The 23,024-nt window shown below is 43.0% G+C and overlaps 2 protein-coding genes across 4 annotated transcripts in view; one reads left to right on the forward strand and one right to left on the reverse strand.

Moving 5' to 3' along the window:
• cysltr1 (cysteinyl leukotriene receptor 1) overlaps positions 1-23,024 on the reverse strand; it is a 48,259-nt gene that overhangs the window by 20,670 nt on the left and 4,565 nt on the right. For all 3 annotated transcript variants that reach the window (XM_088597116.1, XM_088597114.1, XM_088597115.1), the window contains one exon: positions 7,157-7,275. The gene's annotated coding sequence lies outside the window, so the exon portion shown is untranslated. The remainder of the gene's footprint in view (positions 1-7,156; positions 7,276-23,024) is intronic.
• On the forward strand, positions 17,003-21,331 carry LOC148653978 (uncharacterized). Its single transcript, XM_088597112.1, has 2 exons — positions 17,003-17,870; positions 18,809-21,331. The coding sequence occupies exons 1-2, from the start codon at positions 17,728-17,730 to the stop codon at positions 19,473-19,475; spliced, it is 810 nt and encodes a 269-aa protein (XP_088453238.1). The 5' UTR covers positions 17,003-17,727; the 3' UTR covers positions 19,476-21,331.

A 23,024-nucleotide genomic window follows, 5' to 3' on the forward strand; every position in this document is an offset into this window, starting at 1 on the left:
TGTGTGAATGAACAGAAGATCTCTAAAGAAAATGAAGCTGCTGGCAGATTTGGTGACTGTATACCAGTAGGTGGCACTCTTTTCTCAGAACCACAATTTTGAAACCAGCACCCCAGTATTGGTGATCAGGTCATCTGTGCTGTAGGAGCTCCTGACTATCTATCACTTTTAAAGATCTGGCACCATCTGTTAAAGTTGTGGTATAAACCCATGTGTCTTGGGTGAATTCCAATTCAAGCTTGCTCATTGCAGCCTACCTGGACTTCATCCACATTGAACAGGTGAAACTGTCCCCTTGCCCACCTTCTCCACTCCGAATTGATATGTTGATGTAGGAGGAATCTGCACTTTAATTGTAGAGGAGCGAGTCCCTTCCTGCTTGTAATGGTGTTATTTAACAAAAGTTTGAGAAGAGGTCAATCTGTAATCTCGCACTTTTGCTCTCCTATGTATAAATATTCCCTGTCATCCCAGAACTCTGCAAACATCTTTTCTAGTACCACTTCCTCCAGCCGAACGTCACCCTGGCTGCTGCCTCCCTGGCTCATTCCTCACAAGTGAGGGGGTTGTAACAGCTGATCGTATTTCAGCAGGGTGAAATAACACCACAGTGTGAAAATACTTTATATGAGTTATATGACTCATATAAGTGTGTTTGAGTTTATATAAATGTAAAGAACCTTAATATTTGTCGTCTTGTTTCGCCATTATTAGAATTTGACAGAACTACTAAAAAGTACTTTTGGGACGGAAAGTGCTTTAGGAACTGCAAAGAATTACTTGTATTACTATGTCACATGCTGCTAAGACTTTGGAGAGAACTAGAGTCATGATACATCAAAGAAATATGCATGAAAAGTCTATGATTAATCATTTGGGACAGAAGAAAGAAGAAATTGTTGGCTTCCCAGCAGTGCAATGGGTTTGGAAAGCTGTGTGGCTGTCAGATTGAATGAGAGGTAGAATGGACAGCACATAAACAGAATTGGAAATCTGTCACTCTCTGTATAAACTCTATAGACACAGTCTATACACAAAACATGCATTTCTAGATAGACAGAAAGACATGTAGGTAACCGAAAAAAAAGGGTTTACCTTGTATATAAGGTTTAAATGTTTACAAAAATAATCTGCTGCAGGTTTTATTTGGACAAAACTCTTGAAAAAATAGTTTTCAATAATCATTATCATAAACATGCTTTCATTTTTCATTTAGTGTATTCTAGATGGATAGCTAGTTTATTACCAATATACTATTATTACCACATATATAATGACATCTTTAAACAGTGTATCAGGATCAACTTAATATGCACAAGACCCTTTGCAGTCATAGTATTAGCAGTGTATTAACGTCAGGTAAACACTTTTGATAATGGAGAGTATCACTTCTTGTTTTGAGAAAGTACCTAAGCAACAGCGCTCAGGATCCAAGCAATTAAATATGTCATAACCCATGAAACGAATAATACTTCATTATGCATTGAGAACAGGCCAAACTTGTTACCTTATCAGAGCATGGCATACACACAGGAACAATGCATCTTTCCAATTCTATTTATGCACCGGGATCTATCAGCTGCTGTGAAACTCCTGTTCTAGTTTCACTTGGAAACTAACCATCTATCTGGTTATCTCTGCAACACATCTGGACAGCTACTTCTCTGTATGAAAAAATACCTCAGGTCATTATCAAAGGAAGGTACAGAAAAGAGTGGGCAATGTAAAAGCATTAGCAATAGCATTAGCTAGTAGTGAAAGTAATGTAGATCAATAATATATTAAATCAATTAATCTGTCCATCATCCAATCTCAATTTAATATCTGCTAACAATACCAGTAAAAACAACAATAAAATCATACAATACTACATTTCCCGGTATGGGATGGTGTGGGAGGTGGGGTCTGCTGGTTTATAGGTAGGACAAGGGTAGGCTAATTACCAGAGACAGGCTTGGACATCACAGGAAAATCACAGACATATTTTTCCATCCTTTGCAGAAGGCCTTGTTCGGAGTGATGTGCATTGTATGGGTGGTGCATTTTGTGGTGGAGGAAACATCAGTATTGCATGAGGTGGGTAAGTCTCAGCGGTACAGCTCACAGAATCCTGTGCTGTTAAGCATTTCCCGACCTGCATCTAGCGTCAGGAGGTGAACTGTGTTTTTTTCGTGCTTCTCACCATGATGCACATTCACACCTCAGGGGCACAGAAGTGCTCGATGTTCTCAAGCAGAACTCAGCAGCGCAGATGGCATTGTGCGTTACAAACAAAACATAAGTGCTGATTGTGAAAAAGTGTTGTCGGAGTGGGAGTGCTGCTGTGACTGTGCAAACTAATCATCAATAATAATTTCTTACACTTATATAGCGCTTTTCTGGACACTCCACTCAAATCGCTTTACAGGTAACGGGGATCCCCTCCACCACCACCAGTGTGCACCCCACCTGGATGATGCAACACCAGTACACTTCCCACACACCAGCTATCAGTGGGGAGGAGAACAGAGTGATGAAGCCAGTTCAGAGATGGGGATTATTAGGAGGCCATGATTGGTAAGGGCCAATGGGAAATTTGGCCAGGACACCAGGGTTACACCCCTACTCTTTTTGAGAAAAGTCCTGTGACTTTTCATGACCACAGAGAGTCAGGACCTTGGTTTTACATCTCATCCAAAGGACATCACCTTTTTACAGTATAGTGTCTATGTCACTGTACTGGGGCATTAGGACCCACATAGACCGCAGGGTGAGCACCCCCCTACTGGTCCCTATAATGCCTCTTTGAAGCACCATCACAGAGCGATGTACATGCAACTGTGCACAAAGCCTTTGACTCCAGGGCCCTTCCAAACAGGCTCCATAGTGGAACACTCTGGACTACCCATGTCAACTGATGCACCTCCCTGTGATCTTTACCTGTGGAGACACCTGGCTGAATTCCAGGCTGACACGACTCCTGAAGAGTTTGTCTAGTTTCGCTTGTTGTGGTTCAGAGTGTGTCACAGACTATGACTAAGCATAGATGAGAACATAACAATAGTGATGACCTATGTTTTCGCTATCTTTTCACCAGGTTCTAAGTTCTTAGTTCTACTAGATACAGTGCCTTGCGAAAGTATTCGGCCCCCTTGAACTTTTCAACCTTTTGCCACATTTCAGGCTTCAATAATAATAATTTTGCACGCCCCACTTTTCATTTTTTTATTAGTTAAAAAAGTTTCAAAAATCCAATAGATTTCGTTCCACTTCACAATTGTGTCCCACTTGTTGGTGATTCTTCACATAAAATAAAAAAATTATATCTTTATGTTTGAAGCCTGAAATGTGGCAAAAGGTTGAAAAGTTCAAGGGGGCCGAATACTTTCGCAAGGCACTGTAGTTCTTAGTTCTACAGGGTCAGTTTTCAGCACCTTTTCTTCTTTCTCCTTCCATTGCTTGTCTTACATCTGCACTCTTTGCAAGTGATTTCTTTGTAAGAACTTCTAAACAACACTATCAGTAATTATTATTGAATGCACTTTCACATAGGGTAACATTTCAGATGTTAAAAGGAAATTTGCATATGAATAATTACATTAAATATTCTAACAGCCATAGTATTATCTTCCTGACAAACTATAAAAAAGTTTGTAAACTTGAAGTTAGAAAAAAGTCTGAAAACAGTTTTTTTTTCCTATGCTTTACTTATTTTTACATTTGTATTTGTTTCGGTGTTTAGTATAGATTTTATTCTTGCTAATTATATGGAAACATAGTTTAAGAAGTTTGAGATGAATGGGGGATTTTGGTGATGTGATCTAAGACACAGGCCCCAGACTGTAAGAGGAAGTGTACAGCAGTTGTTTACATGCTACACAGCCGAAGAAGCTATGAAATCATGGGAAATTCAGTAATGCAATGAAAGCATTTTCTTCTTATCTGATCTTAGATTGTGAGCCTTGCATAACTGCACCATACGTGTAAGCACTAAGGCTCTTGTGTGAATAGACTCAGTCAAATGGAGGCAAAGCTGGTTTAATTGGGCCAGATGGACTTATCTATCAGAGACAAAGACAAAAAAGTAATAGAAAATAGTGGACAGTACTGGTGTACCATCTAAGAGGGGAATCACACGGTGTCTAGTGTCCAGTCATCTTAACACAGCAGGCAACAGGTAGCAGGGCTATGTTTTTGTTACTGGCTTAAATTACAAATATTTGGATGTAACTGAAGATGTGCAGGAGCATATTATTATTATTATTATTATTATTATTATTATTATTATTATTATTATTATTATTATTATTATTATTATTAGCTGTGGTCCTTGTGTTCTCTTCCAGTTTTGTGCTCCTGGACACAAAGGGCTCCACCAGAGATGATGTTTGTCTTTATTACCCAGCAGTACAATCATCAAGACTGCTGCCTCTTTTACAAGGGCACTTTGGGAAGATTGCATATAGCGATAAAAAGACAATTTTTGAGATTGACATAATATCCATCCGTACATTTCCTGTGGGAGGAAACCCACGGAAACACAGGAGAAACTCCATACAGATAGCATCAGAGGTTCTGAACTGAACTCAGGGCCCCAGAGATGCAAGGCAACAGCACTAACCTGTTCAATACCATGCCTATAAATATGTGTGTGCACTGCTTCACATTGCTGCCCCTGAAACAATATCACATCTGATTCAGATTTTAGCTGATAGTAGTTCAGACTACTCCATGCCACAGATACCGACCCTAATCCAGGGTACCTGATAAAGAAGAGTGTCACTAAAACCACATCCTAAAGCATACATAGACGTATTCATTTGAAGTGCTAAACCTAAATAATATGGTAACAAATCTGACCGTGACAAAGCTGATGATGTAAAAGACAGCTGTGCCCAGAAAAAGACAAAAATATTTTATCTCCACAGCTCCAGTTTCTCAAAGGCTAGAGAGCCTTTGTTCCACTTCTGCTCGTACTGAACTAAGTGAGGTGATTGTTAACGTAACAGGTTAATTGGTTAGCTAACCAATTATTTTTTCAAGACCTTAAAGCAGTTGGCGATTTAAGAGACCTAGTCAAACTCCTGTATTTCAGCCCTGTTAGACGGGAGCTTTGCACCTGCGTTCGAAGCTCATTTATCAGGCAAAAGAAACTCTCCACCATCTGGGTTGTACAGGCTTCAGAGTACAAAAAAGGACACCTTCAGCTGCCAGCAGATTTCAACATTAACACCCGATTAAGACCTGTAATGTATTTCAGAAGAGGAGGCTGTCGTCTCTTCGGCAGTGTGAAGGCGGTGAATCTCAGGACTACAGCGCACACCTTGATTTTATGGATAGCCAAGAGCCGACACACACTGGTTGAAAATAAGTTCCATAGAGTGCCTCCTAAGACACTCATTCCTGTGTCCTTCACTCACGCAGTAAAATATCAAGGGGACCTAGTGCCTTATTTAATTAGCCACTTGTGGGGACAGAGTGGGATGTGTTGGCTAGGAGCTCTGGGCTGGTAATGAAAAGGTCCTGGGTTCTAGTCCCAGGTAAGTTTCTTTACACAAAGGGCGGTAGGGGACTGGATGATTGCAATTGCAAGGTTTCTCCCAAGAAACAGCAGGACACGATTTCTTATTTAGTTGCAGTAGGTTGTAGGTGGGGTTTGAGTGTGGAGAGAGGGGTGTACCTACTGGGATATTGTGAGGTATCATGAGAATTTCTCCCTTGCTTTGTGTTGTTTTAATTAAATAAAATCCTGAACCTGATAATATCACTTACTTCAACCCAGCTCTCCTGACACCGGCCAAAAGGTCTGAAAAACACTGTGCATTAAGGAGTAAATAAATAAATATACATAATATACTGTGTGCAATATACTCCATATAAATCAAAATGTTAAAACAATCTAGACAAACAATAAAGCTCCATTAGGATACTGTATACTGTAACTCAATTTCAGACATCTGCTAGGAAAGTCAATAATGTCTCATTATAAGGGGGTTGAATGCTTAGCCTGGCTGGCTCCTAGCAATTACACAGCACTTTGGACACTAACCTAAATGAGACTTTTTCTTGCGGAGCCTTTCAATACCATATCCATAACCATGTGTGGGCAAACGCATTAAGGAGCCTTCTTAAACAATATTTATTTAAAATTAATAGCAGATCAGTACATTAATCTTGCAAGTCATTCTAATGGTTAGAATATTCTTAAAGTTCAGTTTCCGTTTATGTATGCTGTGTATTTTCCCAGAACTATTGAATAATCAAAAATTAAATAAAACGGGACTCTGAATTATGAGTAGATGAACAGTATCTACACAGATGTCTGCTGTAACTTCATTGTCTCAGTGGTTCATTACTTTTTTAACTTTGTCTTTTTTGCCTTTAAATGATCATTAGTTTTTCTTGGCCCAGGGTGCCTGTGCAAGTACATTCAAAGTGATACTGGTGTTTCTGGTATTTGCATTATAGGTCTGATAAAACAGATCACATCGCCATGCTTAGCACAAAACTCACACGAGCCTCATTCTGCACAGGACTGGTCACTGACAAAACCCAGAGGTAACAAGGACAGTTTCATTGTCTGGAAGAGCATCGCATAACACTGTTTTTTGTGACAAAACTCCTGGTCCTTTGTTTTTTTTTGTTTTTTTTTTAGCTTCAGACAAAGAACAGCTTCTCTCTTTGAAAATGAATGGAAACACTCATGGTGCAGTGCATCTTTTCAGATCCCAAATTTTCTTCAAACTCCCTTTAACAAGAAGGCAGATGTGTCTCTGATGTTTAATTCTCCCTGGAAGGCATTCTGGACTCAGAAACGCAATTCTCTGAAAGCCAGGATCCGAAACATTTTACCAAAAATAGCAATGAAATGCAATGGATTGCCGTGGCTCAGTGCAAATCTTGACCCTTCTAAGATTTTGAAATATTGTGGGAATTGAGTAAAAACATACAAAGATCTAGAACATCAGCCCAATCAAACCTGGCAGACAGCCCTTTCCAGAATCTATTTCAATCCACTTTATCAGTTCCTCAATGCCAGCAATCATGCCAAAAATCATAGTTACTTAGCTGGTAATAATTAAAACATCCCTATAAGAACATCAGAGTTGGAGTCACTTTATGAGGTCCACAATTCTTTGATGATATCAGAAAGGAAACATTTTCCAAAACAAGTTACCTTCTGTTCCTTGAAGGCACAATGCTTCTCCCAGACAGTTTCACCAGAGCATCGGAGGATCCCAACAGACTACACTTGATGCACGACTGCTTTCCTGTGTGCTTCTCATTCTCTGGGGGCTGCACCAGAAGAGAAGAAAGATCAGAATTAACACTTTATCTTTGAACTGCACTGCAAAATAGATTGTGCTTTAAGCTGAATTTGGTTCGTGTTTTCTTGATTTTGTTTGGTGGTACGTATTTTCGGAGGTCTCTCCTGGAGGCAGTAGAACTGTAGAGGTTCAAGAAGCCATCCACTTAGGCAAGTAAACTTTGCCGGTTATTTACTTGGGATTTTAGAATTTAATAAAAAAAACAGCCCAGCACACCATTAAAAGCAAGTAACAATATAATGGACAATGGGAGCTGACCAAGACAAGAGAAAGGAGGGGAGGAGGTTCGAGTGACAGTGTTTACATATCTGAGGAGAGGGATGGGCTGCTAAATCAGAGATGGACGACACACCAGATAAAACAGAATTTCTGAACCGGTGCACAGAAAGTGAGCGTCATCTTTTTCACGTCTTAGGAATGCTGTAACCTGCATGCTCAATGAGGAGAAATGAGGAGATGGGCTGACAGACAGGGAAAGACAGTCCATTCGGCTTGGACTGTCCTGCGATTGTTCCATCAGGGGGGCTGTAACACACAGGCCACGCGCCCCAGAGGGTCTGGATCAGCCAGCCTGCAGCATGGAGCAGGAATCCAGTTTTGGACCAGAACGGACAAAGTGCGAAATCAAATAACACTTTTTTTTTACAACAGTCCCCAGCCATGCAGACACCCTGAACTGCAGTGGTGAGATAAAACTGCTCTTTGGAAACCGCTTAGTAATTTCAGCATCCACCCGGCTACAAACCTGTACAGTGTTGATAGTCTGCATGCCGAACAATGGTGGTGTGAGTTTTTTTCCAAGGGCTGTTGAAAACAGTGCCATTTAGGTCTGACCCATCAATGGTTCTCCGAATTCAAAAGAAAAGCGAAACATGAAGAAACATGAAGAATAAGATCCAACCACACAGGCAAAAAAAAAACAGCAAGAAAGGGCTGCGCTCTCTGACTCACGAGTTGAGGTGCTTTTTTACAGATGTGGAGAAGAACTGCGATCAGTTTCTGTGATAGGTGCGGTGTACTGGCGTTTGACATCAAAAAGATAGCAGGAGATTTCACCTTGAGCAGAAACTGATTACATAAATGGAGAACAAAACAGCAAATGTCCCTGAAATTGAAAGATATAGGTTATGATAACTGTTCTCACATGGTTGATCTCTCTTTATCTAGAGTACGTGAAATGTTATTTCTGTTACTGTTCTGACTGTAGCAATGATGCTCTGGCAGATAACCTACATGTTTAAGTGTCTTCAGACACTGCAGATGGCCTAGTTAAAAGACAGAAACCCAATGCTAAATGAAGCTTCATCACTGTTAAAAACAGAAGGAATGACCACTCTTGAAGAGAAGGCTTTTGATGTTAGCAGACTCAACCTTCAAGCTCACCTACAAGATTGCAATAAAGATGCTTAAATGAAAACAAAAATAAAACTTAAAGTAAAACTCTGTTATGTGTCTCTTACCAGGGTGTGTTAAGGCTGTTATAAGCATGACAGTAAATATGTAGTTAATCACACCTGAGACTAGGAAAATGTACATAAAGAAATATATTAAGGACGTACAAATCTATCTCAACTATGTATTCGGGTTAAATTTAAGATTTAAGTTTTAAAAAACAAATCCTTTCACAGTCATATTTAACATTCGAACTTCAAAGAGATCTGACACAAATGTTAAACCCTACAAAAGACAACAACCAGATTTAGAAAAAAAACACATACTGTATATATAATGTATATTTGACAGCACAGATTAAAAAAATCCAAACATTCCTTTCATATTTGTTGCAGGGAGTTAAAAATATGTTGAAAATGTAAACTTGGCAGAAGTAAAAAGTTTAATCTACACAATGATACACACAGACACCCAGAATCAAGCCCTGATGTGCACTCTCACACACACACACACAGGGAGGTCTTCATTCCTTAAACAGAATGGCTATAAGTGAGCATATACAGGAAATAAATACCAGTTTTTCACTCTGAAGTGATGTTATCAGCATTTACATGCACATTAAAGACCAAAATCTTGACTGCAAAGCATTAGATAAACCTCAACTTAGACATACTGTATTTTAGAAATGACTTTGTACTGTATGAGTAACTAAAAACTACTGATATAATATAAAACTAATATAAAACGAACAAAGAATCTTTTTTTCAGAAATACAAGGAACTTAGAAACAGTGGTGGGGTGAGATGATAATTAAAAGCAATCAGCAAACAGCACCATGGTCTGCTTAAACAGCAGAGTACTGGGACTGTTAAAAACCAAGAGGAAAAGCTGCCAAATCAAATTTCTAACTTACCCCTTACAAAGTGTGCTAAACCCTTTCAAGTCTTAGGAATGACAAAATCTCTTTGAACACAGTGTGAGCAAGATACTGAGGCTGCAGATGTGCACTGAAGCAGAATTAGGCAACGGGCAGATAGGCTCACTGCAAAGGGGCATTGTAAACAAAGAGCAGAAGGCACTTCTTCACACAAACTGTTGTGAGTGTCTGGAATAAGCTACCAAGCCACGTTTCTGAAGCTAGTACCCTTATTTCTCTCAAAAAATTACTGGATGTCATACGTTTAAATGATCTGCTAGCGACCAATCGAGCCAAACAGGTCAAATGGCCTCCTTTCATCTGTATCCCTACTGAGAGCCAGTTTAATCTGGGTGTTACAGGGCATTCAGACGTTAAATACGCTGGAAGTAAATGGAGATCAAGTGTAAACAGCAAACCGGTAAAATTTCCTAAAAACGAAGAAATTAGGACGACATTAAATCACCCCTCAGTCCTTTGACCTCACTATGGTGAAAAACAAACAAACACAAGAGAGAACCTTCAGACATCTTATTTTTGCATCCACATTTCCTGTAACTGCATAGTTAGAAAGGTCTTGGCTAATTGCACACCATTACCGATGAAATTAACAAGAAACAGATCGGCTTGTTTACTGGAAATACAACTGCCAAGCCAAGCCCATGGCAGAGATGGGGCGTTTGCTTTCCTGCAGCCTAGTGTAAAGCATGCAGCGCAGATGTTCAGCTTGTTTCTTCCAGCTGTGGACGCTACAAGCCTGTAACGTTCACAGTAGACTCCTTGTCGGTCAATACATGTGACAAATGTAAATAACGTCCTAATTTAACACATGTCAGGTCTATTCTATAAAATGTCAGTGCATCTGCTTCAAAAGATAACTGCTATATTTCCATGTAATAGGTTAGTAAATGTAAATTGGTTCCAGAATGGAGTGATAAGAATCTTTCAACGCTCTTTGTATAATGCTTTTGGGAAAACCAGTGTGGACTGTGGTTACTCTGGATTTTGAGGCTAGACACTACATTGCCTTAAGACTCAGACTGCCTTCCAAAGCAGAATCTGACTGCTACATACATGCTTGGAACTGTACCAGAGGCCGTGTACATTGTTATATACAGGATATGTGTTTTTAAGCAAATTTGTACAAAGTATTACAAAATAAAACTTCTGAAGTGCTTAAACATCCTACTCCGTTGGGCCCCTGGGCAAGGCCCTTAACCCCAACTGCTCCAGGGGCGCCGTACAATGGCAGACCCTGCGCTCTGACCCCAGCTTCTCTCCCTGTCTGTGTGTATGTGTCTCCATAGAGAAAAGCTGGGGTATGTGAAAAGACGAATTCCTAATGCAAGAAATTGTATAGGGCTAATAAAGAAACATTATTATTATTATTATAAAATCAAAACCACCATGAACTAAAACCATGACTGTTCAACCTACAGTGTGTACTCAATGCCAGTCAAATGAACCCGCCTTAACGATCCTAGCTGGCCAACATCTGATCCTTTATTGAGTGAGAGTCCTTTGACCTTCTCAACAGAAGAAGAAGACTGAATCTGGGGCTTGTTGAAGAAGAAGCTGCACCAGCGTTAGCACCCCCTGTGCCGTGCACGTATCTGGGAGTGGCTCTGCTGTGCACATTTGCCTGACATGTGATTATTTATTATGGATGCAGATGGCAGAATGGAGAAAAAAAAAACGGTTTGCTTTCTCTACCCCTGACACTGCCTATTATCTAGGGCCCCGGGTGTGAAAGCTATTAGGCAGCTCTGCCCAAGAGACAGCATGCACGAGGAGGAATGCTTTATGTGTTTTTCGGAACAGGTTCATAAACCGATCGTCCGCAAAGCTTCTGCAATGGAACATCATGTCACTTGCACACGAATCGCAAGCGCACAGGGGAGTTTAGTGATGAATGCTAGGAGGCCTGAGGCTGAAGGCCCCCCTCTGAACCTGGGGTTAGTTACAGCAGTGTTACCACCTTGCAGCCTGATCTTTCCCCAAGTGAGCGAAGGCCTGCAGGGCAAACCAGGTTGCTCGTTGTGTTGAGGTACCAGTAGGTGGCGCTCTTCCCTCGGGATCAGAATCCCCAAACCAGTGCCCCAGTGTTTTCGACGGCGTACACTGCCCTGCGGGAGGTGCCGTCCTTCAGATGTGACATTAAACTGAGGTCCTGAGGACTTCACCCGGGAAGATCTCATGACACTGTTCATAAAAGTAGGGGTGCAACCCTGCTGTCACTGCAGTATTTCGCTCTGGGCTTGTAAATCTTACTGGCCTCCCTTAATTCAAGGGGGGAGTCATTTCTGACTTCTCCACCTGGTTTTACTGTAGGGAAGAGCTGCCAGTTCAAAACGACTCCTGCCTGTCGCATGGGTGGGGCTGCCCTTCAGTGAGATGAGTTTCCCTCATGAAATGGTAAAGAGTTCTGGAATATTTCCAGATGGAAAGCTTTATAATGTTATTACTGCCACTGAATTCAAGGTCAAGGAAAGGGCTCAGGTATTTAGATTTCACTAGCATAGTCGTTCACTTCAAAATATAATATATCACCGCTCTTAGATAAGATAAGAGATAAGAAAGCACTTAACAACTGGATCTAGACAACAAACCAGAGAATTACTTTGTTTGCATATTCATCTGTGTCCTGACCTCAGACCTTAAAGGAAACTTTTTTTTTTGCTTTTGAGGGTTTAGAAAAAAACATTAAAATCGTATTAAAAGGGCCTGATGTGATTATCATTTTGAACTAAGCATCTGTACATTTCCATCAGTAGCTTTATCTCCAGTATATACTCAAGCAATGGCGATGACATAGTTGTTTCTTCTTGTTAATGGAATAACCTCATTGATTTAATTGACAGAAGCTATGACCAGAGGAAGCAGCTGTGGTCTGACAGAGTGCCATGAGGAAAGGCTTTTATCTTCTGTGATCATCTTGATAAGACACCCTCAAATGGCCTATTTACCAAGACCTCCTACTTTGCCCATGAGCTCTGTTTTAGACATCATTTGTTTGGTTTGTCATTTTCGACCCCTTTTATGGAGAAAATCAACGAACTGGTTGCAAGACCCAGAGTTCGTTAACACTCGGTATGTCCCTGTGAGCAGAGTTCACAAGAGGCCCTGAGAAATACCGACACCCACAGCTGGCCTGTCAGATCGGGGTCTCTTGGTGTGTTTACTGTGATGGGGGGGTAGTAGTCTCTTTTTTCACTTTGTGTCTCCGCATGCAATTAGAGTTACATGTGCTGTTGCTAAGTTATGCACCAGATATGGAGGGCAATGCGTGTGCAAGTGTCCTGGGTGCCACTCCAGCTGTGTTCCAGTATTTCAGTGTGTCAGACAAAGCCCTGTTTATCTTTCTCGTGGTGAAGAGTGAAGGAGAGTGTCAACAGCTCGTGCATCTGTGCATCTGGAAGGCTGATGTGGCCGATTGATTCAGCAGGAGTCCTCCAAAGAAAGAAAATGTGACAGTTGCCGTAGCCTGAGCCATGAATCTTTTTTTTTTAATTGCAGAAACCATCAAGTACGTTCAGCCCATTTAATACATTGCTTTTTTTTCCAGATCTCTACTCCATTAAAACCCCTTAATAATTTAATTGACAATCAGTGGAATTGATCTCACAGCTAAGATGCTAGCTGCATTAAAGCACTGCAGGGAAGAATAATGGAACCACAGTATTGTAAACTGCCCCTTGCTGTACAGTTTAAAACAGGCCTTTCGTCATCAAAGTCCAGAAAATACATTCCACTCTGCGAGTTTTAGAAGCTTTCCTGCTACTGCTCTGGGAATTGTTAGTGTGTGCTGAGGTCTGCGTCCCTGCTTTTGTGTTATGTGTCTCTGGGTATTTGAGGGAAATCTTCATTCTCGGACTGCAAACAGAAAAGCTGAAAGCTGGGAGGAGAGGAGACCATGAGCTGCAGGGGTAAAGGCAGCCCTACCACTTCCTTCCAAATCCATTACAAGTCCCCCTTCTGAATAATGCAGGAGTTCCCAGCTGTGGTCCAGCTGGCTGTAAACCCTTTACTCAATTGAACCCATAGATATGTTAACAAGTTGCTTGACTGTAACCCTTGCAAACTGTTTTTCTACTCAAAAGCTGGAGATCTGCTCCACTGATAAAAAGGCAACCTCCAGCGGGTTTAGAATCCGAAAAACACAAAAGAACTCAAATTGGGTCCATAATTAGGTCAGTGAAGGGTTCAGCTATGTAACTGAGAGCTCAGCTGAAACACAAACCAGAAGGCGTGGGGGCTTTGCAGGACCAGGGCTGGGAACCCCTGGGCTAATGCCTACTTCCTTAAGCGATCTTTAGCAGGAAGGCCAATTAAGTAAATGAGGCTCCGTTAAGCTATGGTTATGGAACTTGATGCTAACTCATAAATCCTTCAGTAGCTGCACACTTTTGCGAGCATGTGATTTATTACCAGCTTGCCATGCTGTCACTGATGCTAAGTGCTGAGCCGTGCTGATCTCATGCGGATCCTGAGGACAAGGCTGCTCGGTGCTCCACAACATGGACACTCGTGGGTCTGCTGCAGAGCACAGAACTGATCCCAGCTCTGTAATGTATACAACTCAGAGCGCACTCTGAGAAAGAACAAAATATCGCAGACATACAGCCCACATGAAAGAGCCTAGGACGGTGTTCATGTCCCAAAAATGTAAAACACTGCACACTTCACATCACTTGTTTAAGCTATCATTTTCTTGATGTTAGAGTTCAATTTTAAGACCCTGAGAAACTCCAAACCACAAAAATTAAAATCCTGTGCTCAACCAGCTTCAAGAATTCCTTTTGGACATTCATTTTCCTCAAGGACTGAATTAACAACCAGCATTTATGCCCACGTGGTGATTTTATTTCATTCCTCCAAAATGGAAACAAGTTCTTTGCCAATGGGTTTTCCGTTGCCAATGAGTCCAGCTTCTTATACAACGTAGAGCAAAAACCCAGAGGATGTTTCGACTGGCATGGAAATATGGAAAAATGAAATACATGCGGCTTGTTTCCTGGTAAGAGGTACTGGTCAATTGGGAAGGATCCATGACGAATAGGATGACTTTCCAATACTAGTGACTCAGGTTGAAGGCTGATGCTGTCCAGAACTAGCTCAGGCCTGCTCCATGAATGGGGAATTCCTTCATGTGCTTAGGAAAACAATGACACACACTACTTACTGTAAAGAAAAATCCAGGATGCAATACTTACAGGGAATATTTTCCAGCACTACTGTACATAGAACTGAGCCATGAGAAAGAGAGGGGAGTGGAATACAGTCTGAATGTACTGACTGCGCCAAACAGGAAGAGTCGCAGTGTATGAGTGTATGCCATACTTCTCCATGGAAAAATTAGGCTGCTCTCTGCGCAGTTCCTCCTCTCTTTTCATTCGGCACATCTGGTGAAAACCCACCCCTGGAAACGTGATGGAAAACAACTCAGCCCAGCTTTAGTTTCCCCACGGCTGCTTCACGCTCAGTTGTAAAAAAGGCAGCAATGAGATGAATGTCTACTGTATATCAGACCTTCCATGATGTACAAGGGTAAGACGGTCAAGTTTTGTACCTGCCCGGTTTCACACTTGTCATGCGTGTTTCTTAAGCAGTTCTCTCTCACAGAGCCCTTTTCAAAGAGGTCAGGCTCAGTAAGGACCATCCCTAGGATCCAATTTAAATATACAAATATCATAAACAAAACCACTGTTATTTGTTACATATATAAAAAAATAGAGATCTGGGAGTTGTTTCTGCACACTGCTGGGTTTGAGGGTGAAAATGCCCTTTGTTTTGGGGTTACCCTGAACGTTCGCTGACGATCCCTGGCTAAAAACGTCTCTAGGTATAATGCTCCTAGGTATAATACTTCTGTCAAGTCCCAGTTTCTTATGGCAGGACTATATCTATCCTACACATCCAATGCTAACTTTTGCATTGACTTAAAAACATAAGAACAGTTACAAACGTAAGAATGGTCAATCTATCCTATTAGGTAGTTAGTACTTAATAGATCCATATATGTATTTTAGTCATTTCTTGAAAAAGGCCAGGGTATCAGCTTCAACAACATGACTGGGTAGCTGGCACTACACTCCCACAAACCTTCTTAAAAAGACACGCCTCCTGTTGTAAAAATGCACTTCCATGTAATTTTCACAAGTGTCCTCTGCTTTACGTGTCCAGGTTTATTCAGAAAAAAATCCACAGCATTGACTTTGACAGTGCCTGTTAGGGCTGTCTCTATTCAAGACTACTAAAAAGGCTGTGGTCCTTTAGCCTCTTGTGTCAGAGCAGGACACTTAAGTCCCCGAATGCATTTAACAGCTCCTCTCTGGGGTGATTCCAGAGCTGCAATACTATTTTGTATGAGGCGACCAAACTTGTACACAATATTCTAAACCCTAACCTCAAATCGACCTCTATCCCTCGCAAAACCCTAAATGTAACTCCTACCACCCTTACCGTGTTCCCTCAACCTTTCCTTTCAGTGCCAAACTTTCACTGTCTCTGTGTGTCAAGTTACAATATGCTTTACTGGCACGACTTTCACGAAAGGTATTGTAGGAACGTGAAGGCACTGAAGCAAAAATTAGAAATGCACTTTTCCTTTTCTCTGCGTCAGAGTGGAAAACAATAACAATGACGAAAGCAAAAACACATCGGGGACATGTGGTTGGTGTAACAATACTGTGACAGCACCACTACCCACCTTCTCAGGAGGCTGACTGGAGGGAGAGGGGAGTGGGGTTTTGGGGTACACGCATCTCTCCAACAGGTAGTCCAGGGGCGGTATCCCCGAATCCTGGTTTACATTCTGTGCTGCTATGTGAGCAAACGAAGTTATAATGCTTTGCCTTTGCAGCGCTTGTGAGGTGGGCTGCCCCCCCCCCCAGATGGCTCTCAATGTCTGCCTCAGCCAGTGTAGGCTCTCATTGGGGTTGCAGGCTGGAAGCCTGTGACAGGGATCTCCCACTGGGTGGTGCACAACTGGCAGAACACCAGTGGGCTTGGACCGACGTACTCCAGACCTCGCCACGGTGCTGGCAGCGAAGGTGCCGCACCACTGCCCAGGCCCGTTGCGACGCTGCACGGCGAGGCCCGCAGCCTGAAGCGCGTGAAACGCTCGTGGCGGAACAAGGATGTGAAAGCGCCACTCTCTCGCGGTGGACAAGCTGATATGAGCGCGCGGCTCTGCCTCTTCTCGAGACCTGGCTCGCGGACTCCAGGGATCCTCCCAGCTCCGAGCCACACCCAGCAGCCGGTTCCGCCAGGGCGGAAAGCCTGGCTTCCTGCCGAGGAAGAATCCAACACCATCCAGTTTCCTAAGGGATAGCGGCACCTTTGGACAGCCTCAACGAGCCCTGTTGCACATGCAATTTCAGTCCTGTTATTTTAATTCTCAATTCCGTTTCTAATAACCACAGACTTCAACTCTGATGTCGTTTACACTGTGGTTCTGATTCGAGAGGGACTGTTTGGAAAAGGATCCTGTCTTAGACAGAGGCAGGGTAAAACTCCCCGGCGCAGGCTTTTATTCAAAGAAATTTATACCTGTACCCATTTACACAAATGGGCATTGCACTGCTGCAATCTGAGTGAAGCATCACACTCCAGGGGGACAACGCCGGCATCCCACCTTGAATTGGAACCCACTTCCTCTTACGGGCCCAAAGCCCTTAACCGCAACACTACAGTGATTAACTGGCGAAAGACTTCTCTCCAGGTGGATCTTATGACTCATCAGCGAAAGGAATTTAAAACGTGTGAGAAACCTGCTCCCAGTTATTGCTAGGCAATTAAAAAAATGAAACTGGTCTGAATTAACAGGGAAATAACCCAGCCAGCATACAGGACGTGTGGCAGGACATGTAACGTGCGGTTTTATAAGAGCAACAGCTGCTACTACAACAAAAAAAGCAATCCAGGAGGGATGATGTGATGCAATGCCAAGTGGGGAGAAAAAACAAAGAGAAAAATGAAAATAAAACCATCACAGACGGGACCTCGGGCTGAGTGTTAGTCAGTCAGCCCACTCCAACAGGATCCCCTCCCTGTCTACGAGCCAAGGAGGAAGTCAGGAATCACATTGAAGAGCTGCGGGACTTTCTGGAGATGTACTGTACTTGGGCTGCCATCGAGCTGAGCACTCACTCACTGGAAACACTGCACAGCACACAGCAACACAGAGGGAAAACTGCCAAACCCATGGAACTGATGAGAGACTTTTCTGCCAAACTCTCCTCTCACCACCAGGCGTAAGTACAAGTCTGGTTTTTCAAGGGATCGTTTATTTAGTGTTTCTAAATCCAGGAATATAGAAAACAGCCAGCCAATGTGTTTTCTTTTTGTAATCTATCTTGATTTAAAGGCAGGACCTAACTTGATAATATTTTTTTTTTCTGTCAAGCAGTATCAGGTTAAAACAACACTGGTTTAGACTAAACTATTATTATTACTTTTATTTATTATTGTTACTGGGAAGCCTTCACACTTTTTTGAAGCCTAACGTTAGTTTAACAAACTGAAACGAGGTATTAAGAAACTCGCACTTTGGGGAAGCATCTCTTTTGGGATTCCTTATCCAGACCAATTAATGAGGCAATCTGCTTGAATGGAACCTGTTTGCTGAAATGGGATTTAATCTGTCGTCTAAGACACTTGCATTTTCAACAGCAGAGCAACTCAACAGCAGAGCAACATTTTCAACAGCAGAGCAACTCAGAAGTCCTGGAGTTCAGAATAACACAAACATCCATTCATCCGTTTTCTAACTGTTTCTTCCAGTGTAGGGTTGTGGAGGAGCCAGAGCTTATCCCAACAAACAGGCTACACCCTAGACGAGATGCCAACCTTTCGCAGGGCTGACACATAGACTCAAACACAAAGACACACTTACATCTAGGGCCAGTTGTCTCAGAAACCAGTTAACCTACCAGTATGTTTTTTGAGTGTTGAGAGGAAGCAAGAGCACCCAGAGGGGACATATGCAAACACGGTGAGAACATGCAAACTCCACACAGACAGCACCCCAAGCCTGGAACTGAACCCAGGACCCCAGCGCTGAGCAGCACGAACAGTATCCACTGCGCCACCGCGCCACCCACAACATGGCAACTGCAGATGGCTCCAAATGAATTTAAAATAAGAGGGAAAAAAATCTATAACAACCCTACTCTCTTGTTTTGTCCTGCAGGAAGGTAAGGGGCTCGGCCGGGGGTTCGCAGTGGGACCCCCGGTACGCCCTGAAGAGGTACCTCCTCCTCAAGTACCTGCAGGTGCTGGTTCTGCCCTCTGGGAACGGCCTGGTGTCCACCCTGGGCCTGCTGGGCAGCCTGTACGCCGGCCTGCTGCTGCGCTCCCCCTGTGTCTCCCGCAAGGCCTCCACCGTGCTGCTGTCCCAGCTGGCCTGGGCCGACGGGCTGGTGCTGCTGCACCGGGGGCTGGGGGTGCTGCAGGGGCAGGCCGGGGGCCCCCTGGAGGGGCTCCGCCGGGGGCTCCTGACGGCCAACGAGCACGCCAGCGTCCTGCTGCTCAGCTGCCTCAGCCTGGAGGCCTTCCTGGTGATCCTGCGGCCGGTGGAGTCCCGGGCCCTGCGGACGGCGCACAGCGCCCAGCTGGCCTGCACGGCGATCTGGGCGGCCGTGCTGGGAGAGCTGGCCGCGCTGCAGGCCGCGGGCTCCGGTTTCCACGGAGACGAGGGCAGCGTACTGTCCCTGGTGCTCCAGATCTGCCTGCAGGTGGCGCCCCTCCTCCGCCTCCTGTCCCGCGGTCTGGGGGGGTTCCTGTGGCTCAGCAATGCCTACATCTATTACGCACTGTACAATCACAGCCACCTGCGCAGGAAGGGCAACTTCCACTAGCGCAGACACTATGTGGCTGGAGGTCGCTCGGCATCGTCACACCTGAACACAGTTCAGAGGTACGACCCCATCACAGACAACTGGTTGGACTCCAGTGGCATGAAGTACTGTCGCCGTAACTTTGGTCTGACTGCCCTTTGACAATTAATATGACCGGATGACGAAACTGGACTAACAGAAGGTAGAAACTGGTTGTTTGCTCCAGGAAAAGACACTTTTTGCTTGGGTGCTCTTTTATTGCGATGCCTCATTATCTTCCCGTGTGTGTGTGTGTGTGTGTGTGTGTGTGTGTGTGTGTGTGTGTGTGTTTTCCCCCAAAGTGCAGTAAACCTTTGGTTTTACAGACTTCAGATTTAAAAGACAGAATCTGCCCAAGGGGAAACGGTGGCTTGCAAAATCAGAAATACCGGAGTCCCCCCCCGCCGTAACGATGAGAGTCGTGAAGTAAAAGTAAAAAACTTAGGTTTGAAATTCAGGTGCCCTGTAGCGCTAGGCCAAATACTTGCGATGGGTTTTGTAAGGTTCAGCAAAATTCTATTACTGATATTTATTACACAGGGAATAAACAGCTTGAATATTAATGATAAAGGGCAGAAGGACATTTTCTGACTGTATTGATTGCAACTGTTTCGAAAATAAGTCAAAACATCCAGCAAGCGTATTTGAATTCTCATATTATTACGATAATTGCGCGTATTAAAAAAGCCATTTGTGATTTAACAGACATTCGGCAATAACGCAATCCCTTCTCCTCTGTACGTCCATTAAACCCAGGGTTTACTGTATTTCGGTTCCTTTTCGATGTATTTGTGTTATTCTATCGGACTGCCTGTAAAACTTTAGTTCAGGGCTCAGCTGGGAACCATTACTCAGCAGTCTGAGGATGCGGAACACAGGTGTTATTGTGGAAATGTATTCAGGCTGCTTCCACATCCCTGCGAGCAATCAAGCCTGCTCACATTTGAGTTGTCAAACGCAACGGCTCAGGACTACGACTCTTTCAGGAAGAGCTTATTTCTCCCACTTTTCACTGAAACATCTGCGTGAGCGGGACAGGAGGAGGAGTGTCCGGGGCTGTCGTACCAGATATGTCCAGGAAAACAGCCCGTCAGCACTCTGTAGGCAGCAGCCCTGGACAGCTTTCCCCCGCCTCAGATCACCGCACAGACCGCTGCTCGCCAGCGGACGGGCCAGATCTCCAGGATCGCTTCTCAGGCACTGGCGATTTGTGGAGAGGAACAAAAAAACCGGGGAGGAAATACGAGTTCTCTCATTCGGCCCCGTGCTGGTTCACGTTGACCTGTAGCTGAGTAATGCCAGACGCCTTTCCCAACAGGACAGACGAAAGGAAAAGCTTTCGTGACGAAACGCAGCACTTCTCCGCGGACCCGTGATTCACTACCATCGCGACCGTGTTAAGGGGTGCCTTGGCACGCGCTCTCTGTGGCGTCACAAGCCCTAGCGTAAGCGCCAGGAGGAGGAGAACGTGCCCAGACTCGAAGGCACAGGCGCGGTACCTTCGCGAATTGTGAAGCGCACTGGGATCATATGGGTTGACTCAATGCAGAAATGTGCAGTCACACACAGGGCTCCGGATTGTGCACTGAAAAGGTTATGGATCCAGATACTATGGCGCCTCAACTCAGACAGCTCGAGTAAAAAACCCGGTCTTGTAAATGGATGTTCTCCATTATGTGAATTGGTTCCATTATTATTATTATTATTATTATTATTATTATTATTATTATTAGTATTATGTGACTGTGATATTTTGTGGTATTTATTTTGGTATTATTATTTAAAACGTGTACATGGCATTTGTTTGAATGAAATAAAGTATTTAAAAATGGAAAAACGACAGTGGTTTGTGCTGTTTAGATGTTAGCTTCACCTACCCTACCTCATACAGATCTTCAAATACCGGCGCATACGGTAACTAATGTAGGAACACTGAACTTGCGTTAGCGAATTTTTCGTCATTGGCGTCAGGATAATTCAGTTTTTAAACACAAGCAAAGGCAATGGTCATTTCAGAAAGAAAGGTTCTATTCCTATGAGCCCTGTAACTGTGAATTATTAATAGTAAATGAACTTGGACCGAAAAAAAAGTCAAGGTGCAACAAAGGTATTTTTTGAGTAAGTTAAGGAGTTTTAAAGTAGAAAGCACAATGATGAACCAACAAAAACAAGCTGAACAAGGTGATCAGGACAATGCATCCTTGGACTGAATAACATGTCTAATGAAGTGACATATTATTAGTCTTGACATTAAATCTTAGATGACTCCTCTCATCCACTCCTTCTAGAACATACTCTCCTACCTTCCAAATGGAGGTACCAGATCCCTTCTTTAAAGAGTAAGAAAGCATTTACTGCCTTTATACCTAAAAGTATTCAATTGTAGAACCATGAAATGAATGTTTGAAGGTAGGGATCTTATTATTGTTGTAGTTTCAGACACCTTACTAATTGTCTGTTCTCATCTTATGATGGTGGACAGAGTCCTGACTGAGCAACGTTGGTAAATGTTGTTTTGGATCATGGTATTGCACTGTTACTGTAATATTGTCATATATGTTATGAGCTATTGATGTGAAATAGAAATTCCCTTAGGGTTAATAAAGGTTAAATCAAATCAATCTAATTCAATACTACCATTAACATGCGACGTACACAGATTGTCACATGGACTTATAAACGATATAAAACTTTGCAGTGCAGATAAGAGAGTGTGTCAAGTCTCAGTTGTTGGCCAAGGAGAAACCCTTCAGTGTGGTCCAAGATACCCAAGATAAACACTAGGACCCTTCAGGGCCTGATAGCTTGAGGCTGTGGGATGTAAGAATGTGATCTAATTTCTAGAAGCAAATCGAGTGAAAAAACAATCAAGTACCAATCAGATGAGATTGACCTAATGGGGAAATTCAATGCAAGGATTAAATGCCACTTACCGGTCAACATAAGCTTTAAGTGCAGTGGGAGGAAATGGTATTACAGAATTACAAAAGGAAGACAAGACGTTTATCAAATTAGCCTTTATGACAAATAAAGTCTGCGACAATATAATTGTATCTATAAACACTTTACAGCTGACATTGGGAATTACTTACATTAGTCGAGGTTAACGGCTCATTTATGGTCATTTACGGTCCTTCTTCTAGGGTGATACTTGTAATTTATTATGCAATAGGAGTTCCAACAGTGTAGGTTTTTTTTATACAAAAATGACACATGGGAGGATGTCACTGGACCCATGCTATTCGCTTGGTTCATATAATCATCTCAGAACCCCAACCAAATATTTTCCACGACCCAAGCCAGGAAATGAGTTTCCATCACATTCAGCCATTTTGGTCCATGGGGAAAAGATTAAAACCCAGATGGTATGAAATCCTTTATTCTTTTGTTAAACGTAATTACCGAATATTTTTAACTGCTCCCTGAGGCTTGACAACACACCTCCCAGAGTTTGAGTAACACACAGTACGTCACCTGTAGCCTGGGAGCTCCTGCCATTACTCATTCGGAATGAAGAGCTTCTCCCCTTTC

The sequence above is a fragment of the Lepisosteus platostomus genome, chromosome 10 (genome assembly GCF_059453375.1).
Source record: "Lepisosteus platostomus isolate fLepPlt1 chromosome 10, fLepPlt1.hap1, whole genome shotgun sequence".
Classification (NCBI taxonomy): domain Eukaryota; kingdom Metazoa; phylum Chordata; class Actinopteri; order Semionotiformes; family Lepisosteidae; genus Lepisosteus; species Lepisosteus platostomus.